Source organism: Fundulus heteroclitus, chromosome 24, assembly GCF_011125445.2.
Source record: "Fundulus heteroclitus isolate FHET01 chromosome 24, MU-UCD_Fhet_4.1, whole genome shotgun sequence".
Classification (NCBI taxonomy): Eukaryota; Metazoa; Chordata; class Actinopteri; order Cyprinodontiformes; family Fundulidae; genus Fundulus; species Fundulus heteroclitus.
Window position 1 is genome coordinate 28,550,016 of NC_046384.1, and position 26,440 is coordinate 28,576,455.

The window sequence follows — 26,440 nt, forward strand, 5'->3', positions numbered from 1 at the left end:
AATATTCTTTTTATTGTCCCTGTGGGGAAACTTGTTTGTAGTGACACTGAACTACAAGAAGACACAATGAAAATTACTCAATTAAACAATCAAGTATTAACACTAATAGACTGTTTGCTATCACACCAGCGTACAAAAATGTTGATTTCTGAAAGATAGGATGAGCTATTGATATATAACAGGCTGAGGATTGCTATGTCGTTAATCGAAAAAGTTAAAGACAAAGTTAATCGAAACATGCTGACTGTCAAGAACTGAGACAGAGGACCCAGTATTCAGCCAGACAAGACAGGAATATTTTAAGAAGGTTTATTTATGGATTGGTTGAGGGTGAAACCGGGATGACAGACTGGCTGTATGATGAGCAGTATAATACAGAGTTTGAAGTCGAAATAAACAGTCTTAAGTCAATAACCGGGAAGTCAGAGGAGCCCAACAGTCCAGAGCAGAATCTGGGCTCAGAGTCGGGAAACAGAATCAGGTTCGGTACACGGACAGGCTGACAGGCTGGACGAGGACAGGCAGGCTTGATGGTCATATAGCAGTCCATAACGGTACACAGACAGGCTGGTTAAACAGGAATGGATCAGGCAAGCTCAGATAATCCAAAAGACAGGCTAGGTCTGGTACTCAGGTTATCAGGCAAGAACAGGCAGGAAAAACAGGGGTCAGGCTGGCTCAGAATCCGGAGGCAATCGGGTTTGTATCAACAGGTCAATCAAATAAAGAGAACGCTGGACAAAACTCCCCAATGGCTTGTAAATGATCTGGCACTGATGACTTGTCTGAAGGCTGGTTTTATTACTGACTGATGCAGGTAGATCAGTTGAATGGTAATGAAGAATGGGGCGGAGCTAATCAGGTGTGTGAAATGAGTATTCAGACCAGGCATCAGTGGTGAGATCTTGACACTAACACAGTTGTTAGTGAACAATGTAAAGACCACTGGAGAACAGACCCAGCCCTGTGGTACACATGTACTGATTTCACAGTAGTGTATCTGACTACTTATATTCTAAGGCAGGGGTGTCAAACATGCGGCCCGCGGGCCAGTTCCAGTTCCGGCACGCCAAGCTATTTAGTCCGGCCCGGTGGCTAAATGCATTATCATTATTAAAAAAAAAAATAATATTAAATACATTTTACAGTGTCCTGTCTGGCAATGTGGCAATAAGAATTGTTGTCTTAATGCCAAAAAAAGCTCATCAGATTTGACTTTCACAAGTGGAGCAGTAGTGCTTTTGCTATAGTGCTCCTCTTGATTTATGAATGTGAATAGTTTTATTATGATTCATGCGGGGAATATCTCAAATGATATGGACACTACAATGGGAAAGTAGGAGAGGAAAGGAGGAACAAGAAGAAAAAAAGAAAAGGTTAAAGAAAGAGGAGATAAAAGGAAGAGAATGATAAAACAATTATTGAAAAAAACATGTACTTTGTTTAATTGAAAATCTGCAGTTCCTATATTGTCCACGAGGGGCGCTGTGTTTTAATCAGCAGATGGTAGCACTGAGCTTCAGATGTGGAAAATTGATTTTAAATCATTTCTCAATTTATATCTGTTTGATGTATTTTGTCATGCAGGACAGTGTTTTTAAGTTCCAAAAAATGTGAATAAATGTTTTTCAACATTGTATAATCACTGTGATCAGTTCTTATGCATAATGCACAAGTAAATGTTTAACTCAGTAAAAGTGTTGTTGAAATTGCACATACTTTTCTTAAAAACGCTCAGGTTATTCATAATATATTGTGTAAAAGTGAAAGTCCGGATGGACGGACAGATGGACGGATAAAAATCAACAACAAGTCCACTTTTATTATTTCTATTTAATCTTGCAATGTGTTTACTCTTGTGGCCCTCTTGAGATCAGATTAAGCTGTATGCGGCCCCTAAACCAAAATGAGTTTGCCACCCCTGTTCTAAGGTGTTCATTGTGTTCATCTGAAAAGTTGGCAACTGGTTTTTGCAAATAGCACTCTTTAGTCTCAACTTAAGGGTAAAAGTCTAAACAATTTGTGCTCAAAATGTATTCTGCACTCAAACACTTTAAAATAGAACTTTGTTGGCCATAGTGCTTTACACTGCCTAAAAGCTAATAATTCAAAAGATAACAAAATAAGAACAATAAAACAAAAACCGCAACAAAAAGCCAGAGAGAAAAACTGTGTCTTAAGAGTTTTAAAAACAGTTTGTAAAGGTAATTTGTTACATAGTTTTGGTGTGGTGACAGAGAAAGTGGCATCACCTCTCCGTAGTCTCTTTTTCTTTGGAACAAATCTGATCTGCGGACCTAAACAAGCGGGAGCCTTTTCCCTGAGCCTACACTTGTCCTGGATGGAGGGAAGGTGACCAATGATCTCCTTCGTGGACCTAATTGTTCGTTGCAGTTTGGACTTGTTCTGTTTTGTGGATGAGTCAAACCACACAGTGATGGACGAACATAGGACAGATTGAATGCTGGCAGTAGAGTCAAATCAAGTATGTTTGTATAGCACATTTGAACAGCAAGACACTTCAAAGTGCTTCACATATTGAAAACATAAAAACATCATAAACACATTCAAACAGTCACTGGTTGTAGAAGACCAGTAACAAACATTAAATTGTATCAGGTGAAAGCATCAAGACACATCAAATATGTTGGTCAATGGTCCTGTTATTATGGGTCGAAAGCAACTCTGAATAGGTGGGTTTTCAGTTTTGATTTAAAGGAACTCAGTCTTTGGGCTGATTTGAAGTTTTCTGGAAGTTTGTTCGAGATTTGTGGAGAATGCTGCTTCTTCATGTTTGGTTCTGGTTCTGGGTATGCAGAGCAGACCAGAACCAGAGGATCTGAGTGGTCAGGAGGGTTGATACAGCAACAACAGGTCTTTAATGTATTTTGGTGCTAAGCTGCTCAGTGATTTATAAACTAAGAGAAGTATTTTAAGTCTATTCTCTCAGGTACAGGCAACCAGTGTAAGAACTTTAGAACTGGGGTGATATGCTCTATCTTCCTGATTTTAGTGAGAACGCTAGCAACAGCATTCTGGATCAGCTGCAGTTTGATTGATTTTTTGGCATCTACACTGTGAAGATACAGTGTAGAAGATGACCACCAGCTCCTGGGAAAGTTAGACTCTAAGTTACCGAAGGAAATACAGTCTCTGCTGGACCTTCTTCAGTATCTACTTCTGAGGACCATCTCACACCCAAGGAAGGGTGGTTCACCGGGTGGTGAGGGGAGGCAGTTTAGGGGAAGTTCTCCCGAGGTCCACCATCATCTCCACAGTCTTGAGTGGGTTAAGCTCCAGGTGGTTCTGAATACACCAGCAGTCCCACCAATCCACTTATTGTCTCTATGCTTACTCATCACTGTCCTGATTTCAGGAACAATAATTCATTTTTCTCAAAATATATTATTCTAATCACCACAAAGGAGAGAGGTATTTGACACAACTTCTTAGTAACAGGTGTAATTATGTTTTTGCTTGTTTTTTTTCGTGAGGGAGGGAACAGTGTGTGACGCCAGTGACTTTTGAGAAACTGGGTACCAAGCTGGTGCTAGTTTGCAAAAGTCTTCAGCAGGAAGGAAGATATGCCATCTGGGTGGGACCTTTGGGGCACACGTGATGAAGCAAGGAGTTGACTTTGACACTGTCTATAGAGATTCATTGACCAGGATAATTTTAGATAGACTGCAGTGTTGTTTTGACTTCCTTGGTAAAATCCTGGTTCACAAACCACATGCAAATGACATTGAGTCCATTGGCTTATTGAAAATAGCATGCTGTGTTTAAGTACTGTCTGTGGGGTTCCATTTTGCTTATAGCCTTAACAGACTTCCACAATGTTCTGAAATCTACTGAGACAATATGTGCTTTTGTCTCTTCCTGGCCTCTTTAAGCAGCTGGTTGAGTTGGTTTGTTGCTTCTCTTTTAACTATGGTTGATTGTTGTTCCTGAAGGCTTGCTTTTTTCCTGTTAATGCAACCGTTAATGTCTTTAGTAATGTGTGGTTGTTATGCTTTTTGGCAACAGTCTTATCTGCACAGATTTTTTTTACAAGCAGTTACTACTTCAGCTGCCTGAAGTACCAGCTGCCTGAAGTACCAACTACCTGCACTTATTAGTCTGTGTTGTCACAGACTAATAAGTGCACAAGAAGCATCTTTTCAGGGTCTGTATGCTGTCCTTTATCCACATAGTCACTGTTTTAACCTGAGGTTTGCTGCATTTCAATCAAGGCTAATATGTGGGACTGCACTGTAGTCATTTGTGATATTACCATGACATTTATCAAGACTTTTATAATGTCTTGTTTTACATGAAACATATTAACAGGATTTAAGAAGGAATGTTTCCTGCTTGCAGTGGCTAAAATCACCTTGAATGAAGGTTGGGATTCTTAGTGTCCTCTGAAGCTGCTAATGGAAACAGTCAGCAATGCAGGCAGCAGCTATGGCACTGTTGCCACTGGGTGGCATATACACAGCAAAACAGTAGTATCTTCAAACTCTCATGGGAGGTAAAAGGGTCTTGTGTTCAAGGACAGGAATTCAACAGCAGATAGCATCCTTCACAGTGTACTGCTTGCACCATCTGTTGCATATAAACACACACTTGCCCCCTCGACAGTGCTTTGCCAACAAATTATTTTTGTCAGCACGGCTAAGAGAAAACCCCTCGATTTCAACCAGGGATCTAGGAATATCCCCTTGAAGCTAGGCTTCTGTAAGCACCATGCCATTTCTCTCAGAGTACTCGTAACATGATTGATATTGTCCAAATTTCCTTTGAACAATAAAGATAATCCAATCTAATTTATTAAAAAGATCTTTTATTAATGTGTAGTGAACTTATTTTTATGTCAAAGTGACCACGCGTTAAAGAGAATCATGGATGGAAGGAGAGGCTTGAACCACTGCCCCGCCCAACCCCTGCCTACCTCTGTAAAGGACATGCTGAACTTGGACAGCCTTGGGCAAAACAGGTGGGGTAAATCTGCTGTGGACCACCTTCTATGTCTATCCCTGCTAGGTTTGTCTTTGTTTTGTTTTATAGTACCATATTTTTCGGACTATAAGTCACACTTTTTTCATAGTTTGGCCAATCCTGTGACTTATATTCATATGCAGCTTATATATTAAATTTAAATGGTAATTCATCTTGACCAGCATGAACCAAGAAGTAAACATTACTGTCTATAGCCACAAGAGGGCTCACTAGGCTTGTGAAAACTATTCTGCTCCTCTACCACTTAAAATAGGGTGACCACATGTCCCCGTTTTTGATGACCTGTCCCAGGCAAAAGCTGTCCCTGGAAATGTCCCCGATTTCAGTGTATCAGAATTAGAATCAGAATCAAGTTTAATCGCCAAGTAGGTTTGCACATACAAGGAATTTGACTTGGTGTTGATGGTGCAGACAAAATAAGAACACAATAAAATAAAATGAAATTGAATAAAATGGATATATATACAGAAGTTATATACACTCAGTAGTATCACGATGGAGTAAAAAAGGTTTAGTACAACGAAAGGTATTTAGCCGGTCCTGCCACTGTCGGTTCTGCATGATGCCGTTGCAGATCATGCAAAACAAACCAACCTCAGATAGAGACGCCACCAGTTTTCATTAGAGAAATCTGGTCACCTTAATTTAAAAATTTACTGAAACATTAACTTATAGACAACAAAGATTAAACACATGTTTGTATGTTGTTTTGCTGTTTCAGTTTGCATTCACGCAGGGGAGCGTTGCACAGTGCAGCTCGAAGAACCTAGACCTTGACAGAACCTAGACCTAGAATTGATAGCACTAGCTTAAAGGTCTGTTGTCCGGGCAGGTTACAACTTTGCTGATGCACGTGAGCTATATGATACTCTGAAACGTCCGTGTCGTACTGTTAGCTTAGCACATAGCACTGTTATGCTCACAGTCTAATTTAGACGTAATTTTGACAATGTAACGGGTCAGTACGCTGAAATGCATTGGATAAAGCCTTGCTGGTTGGTATGTTCCACGTTATTCAGACGGTTGTGGATGTAGCTGTGTAATTTAATAAATTGGCTTACCAGATTAAATGTCAGTTTTTAGTCTTGGATTGTGTGAAAAAAATGTCCAAATAAATTGATATAGTCCGGTGCAACCTATAGTTTGGTCTGATTTATATTCCGGAGCGATTTATAGTCCGAAAAATACGGCACTGGAGTAAACTCTATTTTGATGTACAATTGCCAAACACTACTGGACTTTCAGCACCTTGCCAGTTATATTACTAACACCAATCATACAGTGTATGAAACATTCCCTCAATTTATTATAATTTTTTTTTTTAATCCCAGCTCACCTCTGCCTCACCTTGGCCCCAACCTCATGGGAAAAGCACTTTAGACCCAAATGCTGTGGTCCACTGTAAATGTACACCACTGTCTTTTTCAATATCACCTTGTCCCTTTGAACTGACTGTGCTTTTAGATGTGTCGCTCTCACAAAGTGTTCTGCTCTGTGTGGTTACAAGCTTCCCAAATACAAAAAAGCTTTTTTAATGATTTCTCATCATGTTCTTATTGTTGTGGACTTTCAGTATTCATGTATGCTGCCCCGATAAGCCAATGACAAAGGACTTTTTAAACGAAAATAAACTTGTAATATAACAAAAATAAAAATATTACGAATACAAAGTATATTCTGAGTCCCTCTGATACGGTTTAAGTGACTGAGTAACTGCATATTTGCGGACGCTCTGACACATCTGAGCATAGGCAGAACCCGCCCAACGACGCATCTATGTATATAATGTCTATGCTTGGAACAACAGCCCACAAGCGCAATTCCACCACCTACTGGCCGGGAGGAGTTAAACTTGTAGTTGTCTCCTTTAATACCAAACAGTACAAGAAAAAGGTCATGAGTCTTTTTATACAGTGTATGTAAATATCTGTTTTAACTATATGTGTTCTATTTAAAATGACATGATGTGATTATCTGGCCTCATGCAAATCCAAAACATGACTGTTTTAAGACATCCTGTGTGCTCACTCACGTCGATTCTCTGGTATAAACAGTATAGCTCCAGTTGAGATGCCGTGATTTATGCCTTGTCATATCCATTCTTGATGTGAGTCAGTTATTCATTAATGTCCAAACCATTCAAACTGTATATCAAAATAAAGGTATCTCTTCTCTGGTCTTTAAAAAGAGTATGATACAACACATTGTGCTAAACTATGTTTCCCATAATTCTTGTTACAGCAAAGCAATGTTGTATTAACAACAGCAGCATTTATGAGGGAACAGCATACATAACGAATGAAAAAGAGAAAGCTGTTACTTACCGGTGTATCTACATGCTTTAATGGCAGCTGTGGAGTGGGAGGCTGCAGAGACAGAGAGGGAGAGTCAGCAGGTCAGTGACTATTTCTTTCACAAAAGCGATGAAACAGCATGGCAAGGTAAAAAACGATGAGATGCATGGAAGGCAGCCAGAGAGTTGTTCTACTGATCCTGCAATTACACTGCCTGATTTTTAACTCTTCAGGCTGATGCAGTCATTCTATGAATCGCCACTTATTTCTTTCCAGGCTCTTTGGACATTTATATAAATTATCAGAAAATATGTTCTGAAAACATGTTTTATTATTTATTAATGCATGTTATATGAAAAATAAAATCTGAACACTTAATGCAATTTCCAGCGGTCTCATTTATAAAACTTCATACTGGAATCCTTACTAAAATGGCCAAAAAAGAAAACACTGTACATGAAAAAGAAAAAAAAAATCAGATTTATAAAATAATGCGCACACACCACACAATTTCCATTCATAGATCATAGCTGTACCTGAATGTTTGCGTACCAGGTTCCGCCTCATGTTCAGCCCTCTACATGCCCAGATTCAACCATATATGGTCAATGCAAAGCATCTCATTAATATTAATGTGTATTAAAAATGGGTTAGCTGGGGGTTTTTCATGGTGAAATGGCAACCAAGGAGAAATAGAAAGAAACTGGAAAAAGAAATCACGGAGAAATTTGTAAATCAGAAGCAAATACACAGTTATTGCCCACATTAAAAGCACTCGTTAAAAAGTAAACTTGATTACTGTTTTAGCTTTATAGTTCTTGGGCCAGAATCTGTAGAACATCTCCTTAAGAACTTTCGTATGAACTGTCAGGGGGCAACTTTCTTCCACCAGGAAAAGTTGCTACACATAGCAGTTTCTTATCTGCAACTTATCCCGGTGGAAGAAAGTTGCCCCCTGACAGTTCATACGAAAAGTCATCTTACAGATTCTGGCCCACGGCCTATTAGGCGCACCTGTGTGCTGGAAGCTGGAGAGTGACCTTTCAGCCCCTCACAGGGAGGTGTAGTTATGTTCCCTTATATATTATAACAGAATGTAATACTCAGAGTTTACAGCAGCATATTGGCCATTCATCATCACTGGCCACAAAATACACTATTTGATCCCTGAAACCGCATTTCCTGCTAATTCTCCCATCTGCACAGTCTTCCAACAGAGCCAATGTTTCCACCGCGCAGCATTACACATGAGTGTATTTGACTGTTTACAGCAATTAAAGTAATTGCAACACATCTTGTCATAATAAACTGTTAATCTGTGGTACATGTCACCTTGGTGATTATCGGGGAGAGGAATGTGATAGTGGGAAATGTATATAATCAATTTTGTGTTAATTATGTATTTTACGGTTGAACTGTATCCAGACTCATTTAAAGCAATAAATTCACCCAATCGTCTTGTGGGATACCAGGCAAAGTGGGAGTCACATGAGGTTTTACGGGGTACCCTTCAAGATGGTTTACAGTTTGAAAGCTTTTTTATTGTTCTTAATGTTTTTCTTGGTAGAATCCTAAAAACACCTGGTCAATGAATAAAAAGTTAGTTCCTGAGTTGACACTGGAATGCGGATCTGTTTTGCTTGGGAGAAGATAAGCGCCATAGTAACTGTGTGCGTGGAACCCACCCCTCTACGGAAACTCTGTGAGGGGAATATATGTATAATCTAAGTGTTTTGTCTCTGATAATTGTTTTCTTCCTTTGCTGCCAAATCTACGAACTGGGTGAGGCAGGCCGTGGTGAAGGAAAAAGGAAGAACTTATCATAAACCTGATAAAAAGTTGTGCAGAGTTTTATTTTAAATGGCTAATGTGCATTTATATATTTATTTGAAAGAAATATTTGAGATAAACGTGTTCATTCTGAGTACTCACCGGCTCAGAGTTGGTCGCAATCTGACATGATGTAGTGACCTAAAAATGAAGAGATAAACACATGAGTGAGGAGAGATGAAATTTAAAGTAGAAGAGAATTTATAGTAAAGAGAGACAGGTATAAGGGTGAGTTCAATAACACAGCATCAGTGGACTTTACTATTTATTTTTCAAACATAAGTAGCATTCATTCTCCTTAATTTCACACTATATGATCGGCTTCCATGCAGGAATTCTGTGCCCTTTCGAGGGGCTTCCAGTCTCACATTAGAAGCTATTGATTTAAGTAGGTAGAATAAACAGGGCTAAAACTGAACCAGTTTCAGCCCTGCCTGAAGCTCTGTAAAAAAACATCTTCCATGTGTCAACTTTGTTGCTTAAGCCTGTTTAACACTAATGATTAGATCACTTTATGGCTTTAAATCAATCAAATGTGTAATGTTGGCTACATTCATTTAACTGGTAAAACTAAACTCTGCATTTTTTTTCTAAACATGGTTTGAGAACCCAAATGTAAGCATTTAAGCATGTTCTGGATTCAGACGGTCCTTTATTAACTAGAACAGAGATAATAAAGGATCATGGACATGACGAAAACAGTTTGTATGGAATTAGATAGAGAATCACAGAGATAATCACAAATGAGACGTATGCTCATTTTAAAAGCATGGAGACAAAGTTAAACTTTAAAGTGTGGCATTGTTAGAGAGAAGAACATAAATAAAAACAGAGGCTGAAACTAAATAGGCACTTGTCCCTCTTTATACCAACTGACACTGGCTAGTGGCACAGGATCTGCAGGAATTTAGAGAAGTAGCAGAAGGGTTTTACTAAAAGGTGGATTAAAGTACATTAAGAGGGTGGCAGATATAAAAAAGAATGCAGAAAATACTTTTTCCCTACTTGTTTCTAATTATTTACAGACTAGCATTAGCACTGAAGCAACTCAATCAAATTTATGCTTGTTGCTGCTGTCGGCATGCCGGCTAGCATTAATTTGTAAAGCGGTTATTTATGTTCTGAAAGTAAGCCAATATTTTTTTTCTCATTTTGTTGGTATTTTAGGACATGTTTTGCAGATAAGAAACAAGCAAAAAGAGAAGGGGGCAAGACATGTAACAAATGGCTTGTATGTTATCAAGTCCAGAGGACTCAATAGCTGCACTGAAGCAGTCTGAAAAAAAGTGTGGCTGCCATACATCGGCACCACCGGGCCCTCTGAACACCTACTCAGGGACACAACAACTGATATGTTTATAGTAGTCAATGGCATCGCTTTAATATTGTTGTGTAGAAGCCACCACTATGTTGTTTAACATTATGCCAATTTTACTGTTCAATTTTGTTTTTACATTTTCATATTAACTTGTTTATTTCTGCAATAATCTAACTGTCTTAAATCCATGTCATTGCTGCCCTCTTAGTGTTGAATGGTGGCTATTGCAGTTGTTATGGGGGACAGGGTGGACGAATCACAAATCCTCCACATCCAAAGACCAATCCATTGCGCCCTGGTTCACTTTCCCCTGTCCTGACCACAGCACCGCTTAACCCACTCTCTACTCATCCCCACACTTAGCTCTGCCCCTCAGTCCCTTTTGGCATTGCCCACTTTGGTGACATTTTTCAAAAATATTTTTAAGCCAGGGTCATGCTTTTACATTGGGGTGAACTGTCCCCTTCCTCTTGCCCCACAAAAAGGTGTTGTCCAACCTGCCTGATCTAAAATGATACCTTTTAATACTAAAGATAAAAATATTTTTTAAAGCAAATCCTTTCTTGTTTCTCCTGGGGTACATCTTTCTTCACCAGCTTTTTTTTTTTGCAGTTTACTCTGCTATGTCTTTTTCTCTTTTTTTCGAGTACTATCTTTTCTTTGCTGCACGACACGTTATTTTGTGAACAGTGTAGGCTTACCAACACACACACACACACACACACACACACACACACACACACACACACACACACACACACACACACACACACACACACACACTTCTCCAGTGAGGTCACAAGCCAGTTCCTGTTGCTGGGAACATTATCACTTGTACCCTAATTTTACTGTCACCTCAAAATTAGCAGAGTGTAGATTTCCTGATGTTGCAATGGAACCCGAAGCATCTTTTAATAGCAGTCAGGCCACCACAAGCTAATTTGGGTGTCAGAAAAGTTTGCTAATATTACCCATGGCAAGTAAGTGGCTCCTAATAGTCTGGATCACCCTCTGTGCTCAAAATCACTGATTACACAGCACAAACAGGCACTCAACAGCAACTCATAACATCCATCTGATTGTATTTACTTTAGTGTGTACAGATAAACATGCACAGAGGAAGTTCATTGAAGGAAACAAAGTTAAGTTGAAGCCTATAACACCCTAACCTGACTCCGCCAGATAGATTTGCTCCGCATATCCATCTGGAAACCTTCCGTTGAAGTAATTTTGGGAAGGGGCGAAAATACTGGTTAGCTGATTGGCCTATATTGGTGATAGACGGGCCAAATGAACCAATCAGATTCGTCGTCACTCTGTTATGAGCGACGACGAAAACACAACCACAAGCCAAGCTACTCTTGCTGCTGCAGGTAAAGGCTCGTTAGCTCAGCAAAGAAATACTCTGTAATTCCGATAAAACTTGCTGGATAGCCACGCTAACGCTAGTTTCATTGGCTGAAGCCGCCATGTTCTTTAGACTGAACTGACGCGCTTCCCTTTGCGTCACACCTCAACCCGCCTCAAAGCCAACGCTGATTGGACGTTCGTTTGGTGAACGGCTCCAAATTTTCTTTAACGGAGAGTATCCAGACTGATCTGCGAGTGAAACCTTGAAAGCTCGCGAGATCAGGATGGTCTCACGAGGCTAATAACACCCAGTATCCTAACATGCTGTGTGCCGCCCGCTGTTTACAACCAGAGGGAGGAGAGTGAGCTATCAGCGGACAGCAGGCATGGCCAGAAAGGAAGCTGTCGTAATTATTTGCTGTGGGAAAACCAAAAGCTCAATGACTTTGTAATCAAAGTTATAAGTAGTACAGTAGCTGGATAGGAAGCAATCACACCCAGGGCATGCTGACGTGCAAAATGAAAGCATCAGTCAACAAGTCGTTGCTGGTGTGCGCATGGGTCTAAAGAAACAAATCTTGGAAGCAGTGTGAGAATGTGACAAAGGGAAAAAGGATCCAAGTCGAGAGCTGTTGAACCTTTGATTAGATTTATGTACATGTGCACTAAAAACCAGCTACTAAAACTGTAAATCCAAATTCACACTTCGATCCTATTTGTGAGAGAGACAGAGATCTATGTTTCTGAACTAAAATAGGAAAGACAAGAAAGCATGCCATTTCAAGTGAGGCAGTTGTCTGCTGATCTGTAGAAGTCAGAAAACAGCACAAAGAAATTTTGCCTTTACAAAAGTTGGTCCTATCTACAATCAATGATAAAAAAATGAATAACTTCAACTGTGACAAGTGAGTCTTGGGAAAGCCCAAATGTAGGAAACCGCAGATTGGCAGCTTACAATCATCAAGCCTCCATAACAACCATTGGATGCCATCTACAGGCCTTCTGTTGTGTGCGGGACATGGCTGGTGAAATCCTTTTCTGTCCTACCATGACAAAAGTTTACAGGTGAAGGTTGTGCAATGCATTTCAAGTAGAACTGCCAGTTTTGGTCAAACAAGAGAAAGATTGAGCTTTTCAGCCACCAGCACTTCAGGAGGGTCTGGCCTGAAACAAACGTTGGAGGTGTGGAAAACCAAATCATGTCCACCGTTATCTATGGTAGATACTGTGATGCTTGTGTCTTTTCCAGAGGCTCTGGAAAAGTGAGAGTACATGGCATCATGAACTCATTGAAATACCACAGCATTTGAGTTGTTGTATTTTGAATATTTTAACTGCCAAATAAAAACCTGATGAGTTGGTGAGATGCCCCAAAACATCCGACTAAATGAATCTTCTTTCATCAAGATCCTAGGTCTAAACTGTACAGAAAACCTTTGAAGGGCTTTAAAAGGTGACACAGCTGAGGTGTAATGGAAGCCCAGGTTGCTTTGATTGCAGGATTCAGGTCTATTACATTGTTGGATCTGGTGTCTCTCATCTTCTGTTGATAATACTCTGTTGACAAAGTAGATTCTCTATGGAGTCCAGGTCGGGCCAGCTTAACAAGTCATCATCAGAGTGATGTCAGAGATTTGTAGGTGGCTGTAAGAAGCTTCTCTCTGAGATTTTTCAGCTGAAGAGTGAAAGACCAGATACCAGGGGAGCATGGTGTCCAAACTGTGCAACAGGCTATGATGGCTTCATCCAAATAAGGGTAATGAAACTGTGCAAAGTGAATGCAGGCTTCACAAGGTTTAGACCAGCTCAGACAGATATAAGTGAGGTGGGGGGAGGGGTCTCTCTCTCTCTCTCTCTCTCTCTTTTTTTTAAATGAAAAAAAAACAAGTGGATGACCGTTGTGACACTGTGCTATTTTGACTTCTTGAAAAACATCCTAATTGTTAAAATCTTTGCAGAATTGTGTTATCTTTATTAGAAAATCTTCTAAATGGTAAAGATAAAATCCATTTCTTCTCAAGATGTAAACAGAAGTTGTTTTACAGGTTACCACACAAATATGCAGTTTCTTGTACACCGAAGAGCTGCAACACTAAAATCCATCTTATAATCAATTGCCTCAGGACTTTTAGGTCTTTCGACAAATACTTCCCAGCCAATTAGAGGTGTGTGGTGACTAGCAGACCACAAAGAATACCTTTTCACAGTCTTTTAAAAGAGGAGGCTTATAATCACAAGGGTTGTCTGAGAATCTAACAGAATGAAACAAGGAGTCAACTGACAGACCCAAGGGGGGCTCTTTGCAATCTTACCCAAAATGAGAGGCCCCATTAGGGGGCAAACAGGGGTGAGCTAAGCCCAGTCATTGTTAAACGCTAAAGGTCAAGTCTCTCAGGTGAGATTCTTTCTAGTAGTCCCACTTTTCTGCATACAGAGATGCAGGATCACCAGGAGTTTTAAAGATTTCAGGATCAGCAAGGACAATCAAATAAGAAAAAATGTGGGTCATGTTTTTCTAGGAACATTTGTATTCGTTTGTTTGTTTTTTAACTGATATTCTCAATATCTAGCTTTTAGGCATTACATTTTAACTCCAAAGCTGTGCTGTTCCAGGAGATTTTTTTTGCCCTCTTGCCGCTCTAGCTCAATGATTACTCTGATCTTTGTACATCAACGCCACCCTAACTGATGGGAGAAAGCATGCGTTGCAACCGTGCATAAATCATCCCACAGGCTCTGCTTAGTAAGCCTGCCGTTGGTCCGACCGCACTCAGAATTCCTCAGGCGGTCCTTTCTGCCCACAAAAGAGCCGCTACCACACTGATGGCAGTGAGCCTCAGAGAGAAAATTCTTCTCTTTCTAAAAGCGGGGCCAAATAAGGACTGAGCCTCAACCGGTCTGCTTCACAGGGATGTATACATTGACCGGGTATCTGTTTAACTTGGAGGTCTTTAAATCTGGTTGAGAGTGTGTTCTTTTCAGTTCTGAAACAAAGTCAATCATGTAATACATGTTTGAGAGGATATTACTAGAGAAAGGAAGCAGGCTGTCTCAGTGACTGAGCAAAATTAAATCTATTAGCAATCTTGGAGCAAAATACTGAATAATGTCACTAATTTTTTGTTATAAAGTCTGTATCATATTTCTAAGAGCTAACCAAAGAATTGGTCCGGAGCAACAACACTTTACACCCAGTTGTGCTGTAACTGGAAAGTGAGATTAGTACAAAAACAGTGTAAAGTTTGTTCCCAATACAAATTCAACTTCATTCTTAATGATATGATTGAGCCCTCTTGTTATCAGCAGAGCATCATTTCTGCTTTAGGAGCACTACTCTTATCTTTTTTGGTCCAAGATGAGTCATGTTTGCTGATGCTGGTTTTTATGGAAAAAATTAATTTTCAGCTTTGGAAATTTTGTTTTCTTGTGTTTTTATGTAAAGAAAAGAAAGGGGTAGGTTATGACTTAGCGCAATATATGCTGCTCAAAAATATAAAGGGAACACTTAAACAACACAATGTAACTCAAGTCAGTCACACTTCTGTAAAATTAAACTGTCCACTTAAGAAGCAACACTGATTGACAATCAATTTCACATGCACACGACATCCACAGATGAGGGTTATGTTTACAGCCCAACACCGTGCAGAACGTTTGCCATTTGCCAGAGAACACCAAGACTGGCAGATTTGCCACTGGCGCGCTGTGCTCTTCACAGATAAAAACAGGTTCACACTGAGCGCATGTGGCAGATGTGACAGAGTCTGGAGATGCCATGGAGAACGTTTGACTGCCTGCAACATCCTCCAGCATGACCAGTTTGCCAGTTGGTCAGTAATAGTGTGGGGTGGGATTTCTTTGGGGGGCCGCACAGCCCTACATGTGCTCACCAGAGGTAGTCTGACTGCCACTAGGTACAGAGATCATATTCATCAGATCCTTTGTGAGACCATATGCTGGTGTAGTTCACCCTGGTTCCTCCTAATGCAAGACAATGTCAGACCTCATGTGGCTGGAGCGTGTCAGCAGTCCCTGCAAGATGAAGGCATTGATGCTATGGATTGGCCAGCCCGTTCCCCAGACCTGGATCCAGTTGAGCACATCTGGGACATCATGTCTCGCTCTATCCACCAACGCCACGTTGCACCAGACTGTCGAGGAATTGGCGGATGTGTCAGTCCCCGTCTGGGAGGACATCCCTCAGGAGACCATCCGCCACCTCATCAGGAGCATGCCCAAGCGTTCTAGGGGGTCATACAGGCATGGGGAGGCCACACACGCTACTGAACCTCATTTTGACATTAAATCAAAGTTGGATCCACCTGTAGTGCATTTTACCATTTTAATTTTGAGTGTGGCTCCAAATCCAGACCTCCACGTCATGGTTGTCACATTTCTTAGTTTTTGTTTGTAGCTTGATTCCCGGTATCTTGTTTTCCTCAGTTACATTTAGACTGGTTTTTCTTGTTCCTCTGTTGCTCTCTCTCGCCCCCTGTTGTCACTAGCTCTCTCTCCTCAGTTTCTTTCCCAGCTCTTTCTCCACACCTGTGACTAATTAGTCAATCTACCCCTGCCTTTGTTCCAGCTCCTATCCTCCCAGTATTTAAGCTCCTCTCATTTTTTCCACTCCATGCTGTATTCTAATGTAGTTTCCTTTCACCTTGCCTGATCGTTTCTTCGTGCATACGCCAGGTCTACGTTTTTGTTTTGCTCTGGGTCCTGCATTTTCTCCATTGTTTGTAAGCATTTGAATTTTTCATTAAACTCACCCATAATGGCTCACTGCCTTGGTCTCTCTGAATTTGGGTCCCACAACAACCTCTACCCAAAAATTACAAAACCGGCCTTAAGATGGACCCAGTAGAGACCATCCCGGTTGACACAGTGGAACCCATCTTAAAGGAACTAAAAAAAGGTTTGGACTCCATCACTACAGTTAGCCCGCTTTGGGTGTGGGTGAGTGTAGCTGATCAAATGTCTTTGATCAGCTCATGCTGCCACAAGAACATCTCCGTTGCTTCTCCCGAGGCTCAGCCTGACGTCACCACGGTTACTCCGGTGAGTCAGGCTGGGTGTTCCACAGTCACCTAGGCCACTACCTTCATGATTCACAGCTTGCTACACATGTAAGAACTTCCAGACCTGTTCGGAAAACCACTCCTACTCAGTCCAAAGCTTCTCATCTCACGGAGTCTCTTCTGTGGGATTTATTTTATGGGGACAGAGAAGACATATTCCCCGTTTTGCCTGATTCTGTTGCGTCTTCTGCATCCAAAAGCCAAAGCCGCTTTTCCTCCTCCTGACTCTCTAGCTTATCCAGCCCAGGCAAGTAATACCACTTCTGAACCCATCCACGCCAGGGTGAACATTTCTGTGCCTGTCCTTGTCAAAGTAGACGTAGTTTTTGTTCCTGTTGCCTCAAGTCCAGCTGCCACCTTGGGTCAAGTCTGCTCTCCAGTGTCCTGAGAGGAGGGGGTCCAGGTGGATTCGCCTCCAGTGTCGTGCGAGGAGGTGGTCCAGGTGGATCCGCTCCCAGTCTGCGCTCCAGTGTCCTGCAAGGAGGGGGTCCAGCTAGATCCGCCTCCAGTCTGCACTCCAGAGTTCTTCGAAGAGGGGATCGAAGTGAGAGGGTCCTGCTCTGCCTAGAGGGTCATGTGACTTACCCACCAGAGACGATGCCACGCCAAGATCTGCGTCGGGGACGCCCGGCAGAGATCATGCCATGCCGAGGTCTGCGTTGTGGACGCCCGGCAGAGATTATGTCACGCCGAGGTGTGCCAAAATGACTAGCTAAATGTATAAATTAGCTCTAAATCAGAGCTATGCATGGGGGGTTGGCATTGGTGTTTGCTGCTCAAGGGTAGCAAAATAATTGAAGCTGAGACAACAGAGTCAGAGCAAAAGTTAGAAAGGTACATAGGCAAATAAAACATGTTTCACTGTTTTGGATTATAGTAAACCAATCAATGATTGGTATTTGTGAAACAGACTAAATTGGCCTAACTTTGCAAACTTTCCAGCTTTTCTCATGAAAATACCATTTGCATGTGAATGAATCAGAACCTGAGGTATTCAAAAAAGGTGATATCGCTCACTTCCCAGCAGGGCACCATTCTATCTTCGGACGGTACAAGGACTCATGAGAAAACAACATTATCTGTCAGTTGAACATCGAGAAAGTTCTTAATTGCCTTTCTATAGGTTACTTTTTGAGCATTAGTACTATCTAGGCTTGAGAGAGGTACAAAACTGTTTTGTATACACAGAACAGTTTTGTTTATGTATTTGGATTAAAAACATTTGTGGATTCTTGCTTTTCAAAATGGAATATAGTCACATCTATTGTTGGCTCATCTCATTTCTCATGAACCTTGATACATTAATATATATCAGGTGCAGTATCAATCAAAATGTGCAAAAATATTCTCAATAATGTGGTCATGGACCAAAGCCCCTTGACTGTTTTCTCTTTTAACATCAAAGGTGTGTTACAAATCCATTGTCAAACTCTTGGATACCACCAGCAGCTATTTGTTTTGAAATGAGAACCAAATCACTACCACATGGTTAACACTCCATATGTAAGCATGGAAATTGGTCGACAAACAGTGTTCCCATCTCTTCTAAACGGTTCAGACAAATTTCACCACAAGTTACAGGCAGTTATTTACAGCGTGATTCATCACAGCAAATTGCCATCGTAGTCCAGCAATTTCTTAAGGCCCACAAGCCCAGTTTTGCGTCCAACAAAAGGCCGTGACACTGTTCAACCCCCAGACCAACATGCTTTTGTTTGGTTTGAGGCTGAGTGTAACTTTTCGTAGTGGACACGCAAGAGCCCGAAAACTATGGATCAGCGAGGAGGCAGCGATTTGATCATCATGCAAGTAGTGAGCTGGCTCTGGCTTGGCTGCTTTATCCCTGGTCACAATTTCAATCACTATATATGACAAAACATTCAAATAAACAGGGAAATTATGAATAACAGATGTCTGACTTTGGCTCACTTTGGACACAGGATGAAAACCACCAAATCTGAATGGATGCTTTGAAATTTCATGCAACAAGAGCCACATATCATAATCGTAGAACATTTGATTTGGGAGTCAGTCATGGGAGAACTCTAGTGTTTGGCACAGAAGTGCGACTGGAATCTACCTGATTCTTATTTCTTATAAAAAAATTGCAAATTTGTCAAACTTTAAAAGTCAAGCTGCTGTGGACTTCTGTATGTTTTCATCATTACTGGACGGTGTCTGTCCATGTGTTCTGGACAGCCTATCAGTTCCGGTTTAATTAGGGACGACTGCAGGATGCCGTTTTACGCCTGACCACTAATAACATGGTAAAGGAATGGGAAACAACTCCAAGCCAACATCAAAGCTACAAAAACATTCAGTAAAACAACACAAATTGAGAACCTGATGCATTTTTACATCTGATCTGACCGCCTCAGTGCAAATTATAGCAGAAAGCGTATTCTAACTAGCAGAAAAATACATCCAAGCTCACTTTTCATCCCTTATTGACATCTGAATCAAGAGAAGAATAATTACATAAATAACAGTTTTTCAGCATAAATTGTTAAACTGACACCCAGGGGAACTTGATTTGATCAATTTCTGTTCATGTTTTGATTTTTATGAAACTTGTGTAGCTTATTCATTCTTTTTATGCAGATCTCCAGGGAACACATTCCTGTTCCCTAGAGACACAAAAACCTTGGAGTATGTTAAAAGAGAAGGAAAAATGCCCTTGAGATTTGGGGAAAGAAAAGATGCAGCATCAGGATGAGGTTAAGTGAAAGGTTCCAGGGTTACAACTTTTGTTTGAAAACTATAATGAAGCTGCATTCCTCTGTCAAATTTTGGCTTTTTTATTCAGTGTAACCCCTTAATCCATCATATTTGATTGTGGTGCCTTTATTAGCTTGACTGTCATCTCTCAAAAGAAGAGAAGTATGGAAAAGGATATCAGGGAAAAGAGTGAGATTTATTTATTTTTTTTCATGAGCAATGCCAACGTAGATTTTCCTGGGAGAGGGGAAAAAGCTTTTTTGTCCAGTTACTCCCAGTCTCTCTCTGACTCTGCTGCCACAAATCACTGCTCATTGGGTCATGAATGGTTCCACAGCCTCAAACAGCGACTCCAGTGAACTCAGCGTTCCTTGTTCCCACGGGAGAAACTTTCCCATGACAGCGGTAGAGCAGTCTGCATGCAAAAGATCCAAAGGAAAAAGCTTCTTCTGCAAAACCGATATCCAGAAACCTCTCATAGTCAAAGCTGTAGAACTCCTACTGCATGTATAAGTTAAATTACACCTATTATTCAGACATGACCTATTTTATGGAGCAAAAAACACAGCAGAAAAACATTTCTCAAAGCTGCTGAGAAAACATATTCCTTAAATACTCTTACCTGCACGCCAGTGCCCCCTTTCCTCTCTGCCTTGCTTTTACCTTTACATACTCCCTGCCTTTACACCCCTTCGAAGACAGTCAAAGCAAGTGAGCAAGTACTCTTATGCAAAAACCCTCCTCCCTCCCCCTCTTACTCCAAACAACAACAGTAATCCCAAACACGTGCCAGTAGAGCTACTGAATTTGATTCTTTGTGTATGCGAGCATGTCAGCGCAGCTTCTGGACTGGACCAGGATGCACTCGTTTTACTGCTGGCTTTGGTTCCTCCCGTCAACTGCCAAGAAATTTTGAAACACGCTATATAAGGCCAAGAAAGTGGCTAGGGGCTCCTTAAGACTCCAGTACCCAAAATGAGAGAGCAAAAGTTGTTCGGGGCAGTAACTGTATCCCTCTGTATTCCTCCTTCTCCTAACACACTCTCCTCCCTTCTTTTCCTCATAGGCCTCTTTGTAAACTGCTGACGCTACGTGACAGGGAACGAGAAAGGCGAAGCCTCTGAATTCTCTGTTGTTGGTTCAGTTACCAAATGAGGTTAAATAAACATTTGCAAAAAAAATGAATGCAACATAAATGAAAATGCATTTTCGGAAAGGTCAAATAGATGACGAAGTTGGAAAAATTCTGGTTCCATAGTCGGACTAGATGCAAGCTTCATTTCAATCTAAAATGTTGTAAAATCATCATATCTGACTCTCAAGATCTAGCTGATTGTACATGGCCAGCTTAGATGTCCAAGCTGATCCCACACATTTCTGGAAGGCAAAATATTGAGGGACCTAAGTGGCAACAAGGCTGTTAGCCTATAGTGACATATGCCAGGTTTGAGTTTTGTGTCTGCTGACTGTTGTTCACTCCACTCTACATAATACTATTGTGCCGTTTCTCATCCCGCCTTATATGGTCCCTAGTGCTATCCTATAGCTGCATCTCAGTAAATTAGAAGCTCATCAAAAAGTTATTTCATGTTAGTATTTCAATTCAAACCGTGAAACACACATTTGTTAATTTTGATAATTATAGCTTGTGGAGAATGAAAACCTACAAATCAGTTTTGCAGAAATCTGGAATATTATAAAAGCCCAATAAAAAAAGGATTTTCAATCAGAAATGTCAACCTTCTGAAAAGTAAGTCCGTGAACTCCGCCGCATATGCAGTCAATACTTGGTTGGGACTTATCGCATCATTGGCGGCATGGTATGGAGGCGATAAGCCTTTTCCTTTGCTAAGGTATTAACAAAACCAGGTTGCTTTAATAGCGGCCCTCAGCCATGTGCTTTCATACCAGTTTGCTGTCTAAGCAACTACAATGATACCATGGCCATATAGCATCATCACATACAGAAAAGCTTTGCTTTTAAAAAGAGCAGGTTCTTGTATTTCTAAACATAATATTTTAACTGATATTTTAAACCAAATCTCTATCAAGAAAACACAAATTTTCTACTATCTTTGTGGCCTATTTGTTTAACAGTGAAATGTGCATTTTCAACAAAATAGTGGTTAGTTTTTATTGTATTACCTTCAAAAATCTTAAAAACGTTTGCACTGACTGCTGCAAAACATGAAAAAGAACACCTCAAAGTTATCCTTTAAAAAAAGATGGAGGAAAATGTTTAATCTCCAACCTTTGGATTTTTTAGCCCTTTAAGTGAACTTAGTTCTTGACCTCCACATGATAAGTGAAGTAAATTAGCCCATCAGTCATCAGCTTGCTCCTGGTTATTAAACTGCTTGTAGCATTTGTCTGCCAACACTATCTCCCAACTACTGTGCTGCATCTATACTGCTGAAGGGTGGTGCCATGGAAACATGTTGTGGTAGCCCTTTGATGAGACGCGTTTGCTCCGGGGAAACAGAGATTCTTCTGTGTTCCGGCCGAGGAATGAAGGAGCTAGGCTCCGGTGAATGTGTGTGTATGTGTGTGTCCCATAATTTTTATCATCCCTCACCTTTTGTACCTTTTTTCACTTTCGTGCTTGGATGGGTACTTTTTTCCATGCCCACATTCCTGAACCTTTCTCATCCTTGTGGAGGTCTACTGCAATTTTTTGTCTTGCACCATTTTCTCCAGTTTGAAAGACAAAGAACCATAGATGGGAAAAAGAATTTCAGACATTACTAAAAAAAAATTTAGTACTATTTCTTTAGGCCTCAATGGACTTTTGGTTGTCAGTGATTGCAGGCTGGACCTATAAATTTCCATGACATAATAAGAAGGTTATGAAATATATACCCTTTAAGCATATAATGAGGCTAATTTAATAATTACAGAGAAGCAGCTGCACAACACACTCTCTAAACAAACTATCTTTGGCAATAACGGGCTACCCCTTGGCCTGGGGTAAGTAGCTTAGTATACCCTATTTGTCTATAAGATAGTAGCTTTGTTTAATGTCAAGCTTTTCTCCTCATGAAGTCGGGATGACAGACAGAGAGACAGACAGACAGACAGACAGATAGATTGTCAGCATAGATAGATAGATAGATAGATAGATAGATAGATAGATAGATAGATAGATAGATAGATAGATAGATAGATAGATAGATAGATAGATAGATAGATAGATAGATAGATAGATAGATAGAAATATGTCTCTTTTCTTATTTATTCAGCCAACTTGCCTGTAAGTTGTTATAGTGTTGCTTCATTTAAAGAAATCCTTTTTCATGTATTGTTTGAGAGATGATATCATTTAATTTACAGAACATGCCTACAACTTTCAAGATGTAGGATTTTTAGTGTTATGCCAGAAAACTGTTTGAATATGATTATTATTATTAATTATAATTCACTATTATAATTTTAATAATAGGTCATTCAAACGCAAATGGTAGCTATAACAAATATGGTTCAAATGGTGGTGATCCCAGGGCTATAAGCTTGTAATGATTAATACCAGTAATGCATTTATTAATTAGCTGTTATTAACTAATTTATGCTGGAACAAGGTGATCTGATCGGTTTCTGACCGATGAGATTTATCCAGCAAGCGGTGAGAACTCAAATTATAACTGCAATTAGAGTTTAATCCTTACTCCTTTATCACCAATCCAATGAAAATGTCTTTGTATTAATCCAAAAAAAAAGTAAAAAACAAAGCAACTGGACTTGTTTTCTGTAGTTGAAGACGTTTCGCTTCCTCTCCCGGAAGCTTTCTCAATTCAAAAAGTCTGGAGTAATGTGGAGTACCAAGCTTTACAACCATTGCCCAACAAAGACCTTGCAATGGCTTAGATAACATGCAAATTCAATCGAAACAGGTCCACCCCTTAGTAATGGGCGGTCGTTAAAGCCATTAAGCCAGCAGATTGGACCGAAACTGGTCCACTCCTCCGTAACGAGGAGTCGTTAGGGTTGTTGTTGGCTTGGCTTAAAGGAACAATGTTTTGGTCACTCAAATGAGGGTGAGAGTTAAGGTGATGACTGGCCGGAATTAATCCTATAGCTGTGTTGTAAGTTTTTGAGAGTTGGAACCTAAGGCCTCCTCCTCTGTTTAAGGTTGGTATTTCTCTCTTGACGTAGATGGCTTCCTTCACACCCCTTTCAAACCATCTGTCTTCTTTGTCCAAAATGTGAACATTTTGGTCCTCAAAAGTGTGTCCTTTGTCCTTAAGGTGTAAGTGGACAGCAGAGTCTTGTCCCGAGGAGGTAGCTCTCCTCAACACAGGAGAGCTACCACATTTTGGAAGTTCTCGGTCCAGCGAGAAATCGAGCACGTGGCACGTGGGGTATATCCCAATGGGATGAACAGCTGTGTGTGTCCCCTCAGTCTGGCGGAGTGCCAGTGGAGAAGGGATATTTCAGTGCACGGCCGTGTTATATATCTTTCTCATAGCAACATTATCTCGTTGTTATGGGCGGTGGCCATTTTGACCGTGTTGCATGATGGGAGTCGGTGGCTATTTTGACCATACTGCATCATGTACTTTTCATCAGTGATCTTTATGTCTAACCACAGGTCCTCAATTGGATTGAGGTCTGGACTTTGAGTTGGCCCTCCCAACATGTTTAAAGGTTTTCTATTAAACCGCTCACGTTGCTTTAGCAGTATACTTCGGATCATTGTCCTGCTGGAAGTTGAATCCAGTCTCAAATCACTGCCAGACTGGCACAGGTTTTGCTCAAGAATATCCCTGAATTTAGCACCACCCATCTTTTCCTTGGCTCGACCAGTTTCTCATTCCTTGCTGCTGAAAACATGCTGCCACTACCATGTTTCACTGTGGCGATGGTGTTCTTGGAGTGATGGGATGTGTTGGGTTTGCACCAGACGTTTTCCCCGGTGGCCGAAAAGGTACATTTTAGTCTCTGACCAGAACACTTTTCTCCACACATTTGGGGAGTCACCCTTAAGTGTTTTAGTTTTTGGTCTCTTTTTGTCTCTGTTTCTTTACAGTTTTAAGTTCTTTAGTTGCTGAAATTTTAGTTCATACATTTGTGGATTGTTTCCTTAGTTCAGTCTTGTTTACTATGAACATGTTCTATTATTTCTGATAGATTTTTCCATGTGTTTATTCTGTTCAATTCCTGTTCATTTACACTCTTCCTCTCAATTCATTTTCATTAGTATCAGCTGTTCCCCATCTCCACCTGATTGCCCTCATCTGAAGTTGTTTCCTTACCACTCTCCATACATTCCTTTAATATAAGGAATGTATGGCCATGGTAAAAAAGCTCCCCGGTTTTCTCTACTCACCACTAGTTTCTTCCGTTGCTCTGCCCTATGTTCTATTGTTCTGCTCTGGATTTTGTTAATCTGCCCGTGGAGAGTAACGGGCAGATTAACAATCAAAGTTACACTTTTTAATAATTTTGTTGGGTTGGGTGGGGGGTCTGAAAGTTTTTCATTCTTCAAACCTTTTATTTTGCATATGTTAGTGCTTGATTTATTTGCCACAAGCTTTATATATTAAAGTAAAGTATGTTTTAGGGTATTTACTAATAAACATAATAGATATCAACGTTATGGAAGCACAGACTGTTGATGCCCACAACAAGCTAAACATGAAAAAATTAGGTTCTTTGTTAAGAAGGAGAGTATACAAATATAGCTCATTTAGCAAAAGTAGCCGTGTTTTTGGAGAACCCCCACTCCAGAAAGACAGGTTGTTATTGCATTTAGGAGCTATCTTGATGAAGAAATGGGGGTGCTTTAGAGCATAAAGGAGATTGAGTATGTGATGCACATTTTTGTCGCTTTTCTACAGTATCATCATGCAGTGTATTTGGAGAGATGGTATCCCTACCTAAACCCTCTCTTGATATCAAACATCTTGTCCTCCCTGCCTCTGTTAGATTACTATGATGTTTAGATGAATGCACTTACCACCTCTCTGCATATTTTGGAGGCTATCTATTATGGAGCATTAATGTTCATCACTGTACTTTATATTATTGGGTCAACTGTCCTTAATTTTCAATCCATAGACCAATGCATTGGTACGTTTTCATCTACAAATTGGATTGTCCTCACCCTATTTATTCCACATGTCACTTAAACAGTCCAGCCCCAGACTTTGCTCTCAAGACTTTATCTCTTTCTGTGCTCCATTAGGACATTTAGAACTTGAAAAAAGCCTTTTCTTTCACTGGTCCTTTTGTTTTAGGTCATATTTTATTAATTTATTTAATTTGTGTCGAATGTGTTAATTATTTGTATTGCTATTGTCTTTGCAATGTCTTTTGTATTTGTTTTCTGTTTTGTCAATACAGGTCTCTCTTATAAATGAGATCTTGCATTTCAATGAGACAATCAGTATAGAAAAAAGGCTAAATCAAAAAATAATAATACATTTCATTTCTGTATATTGTTTAAATGTTGTTGTCAAGGTGTAGTGTATTAAAAGTGTTAAATGATCATAGTAGACATCAACCTGGACCAGATGAGTCCCAAAAAGTTCTACAAAGGCAGAGTATTAGTGTGTTGAATAAGCTAGCAATTAAGCACAAAATGGTGGTATTTTTATGTTGAAGGTGAGTGTTGCACAATGATTTTGTTTATTTATTGCCTACAAGTTCTTGCTCTTGACTTAGCTACAGGCAACTTTTTCTGTTTAGGCAAACTGTGCCTCAAAAGCTATTTTTACATGAACAAAATTTCCTGATCGGATTAAAATGTATTCGAATTAAATACAAATTGTGTGCCCGTTTATATGGGCACACAATCAATGAATCCAATCATAATGTGTATATGCACCTGGCTTTATTCAGTATAGAACCACTCT

General features: G+C 40.2%; 1 protein-coding gene across 10 annotated transcripts in view; it reads right to left on the reverse strand.

Annotated features, from left to right (window-relative positions):
* Positions 1–26,440, reverse strand: part of tns1a (tensin 1a) — a 158,025-nt gene that overhangs the window by 74,285 nt on the left and 57,300 nt on the right. For 8 of the 10 annotated variants that reach the window (XM_036128465.1, XM_036128468.1, XM_036128467.1 and 5 more), the window contains exons 4-5: positions 9,228–9,266; positions 7,326–7,367 (exon numbers count right to left, since the gene is read on the reverse strand). In XM_036128465.1, coding sequence (XP_035984358.1) covers positions 7,326–7,367; positions 9,228–9,266 — 81 coding nt within the window. Of the gene's footprint in view, positions 1–7,325; positions 7,368–7,831; positions 7,851–9,227; positions 9,267–20,211; positions 20,271–26,440 lie in introns of those variants that run through there. The other 2 variants (XM_036128470.1, XM_036128469.1) reach the window with 2 other exon arrangements.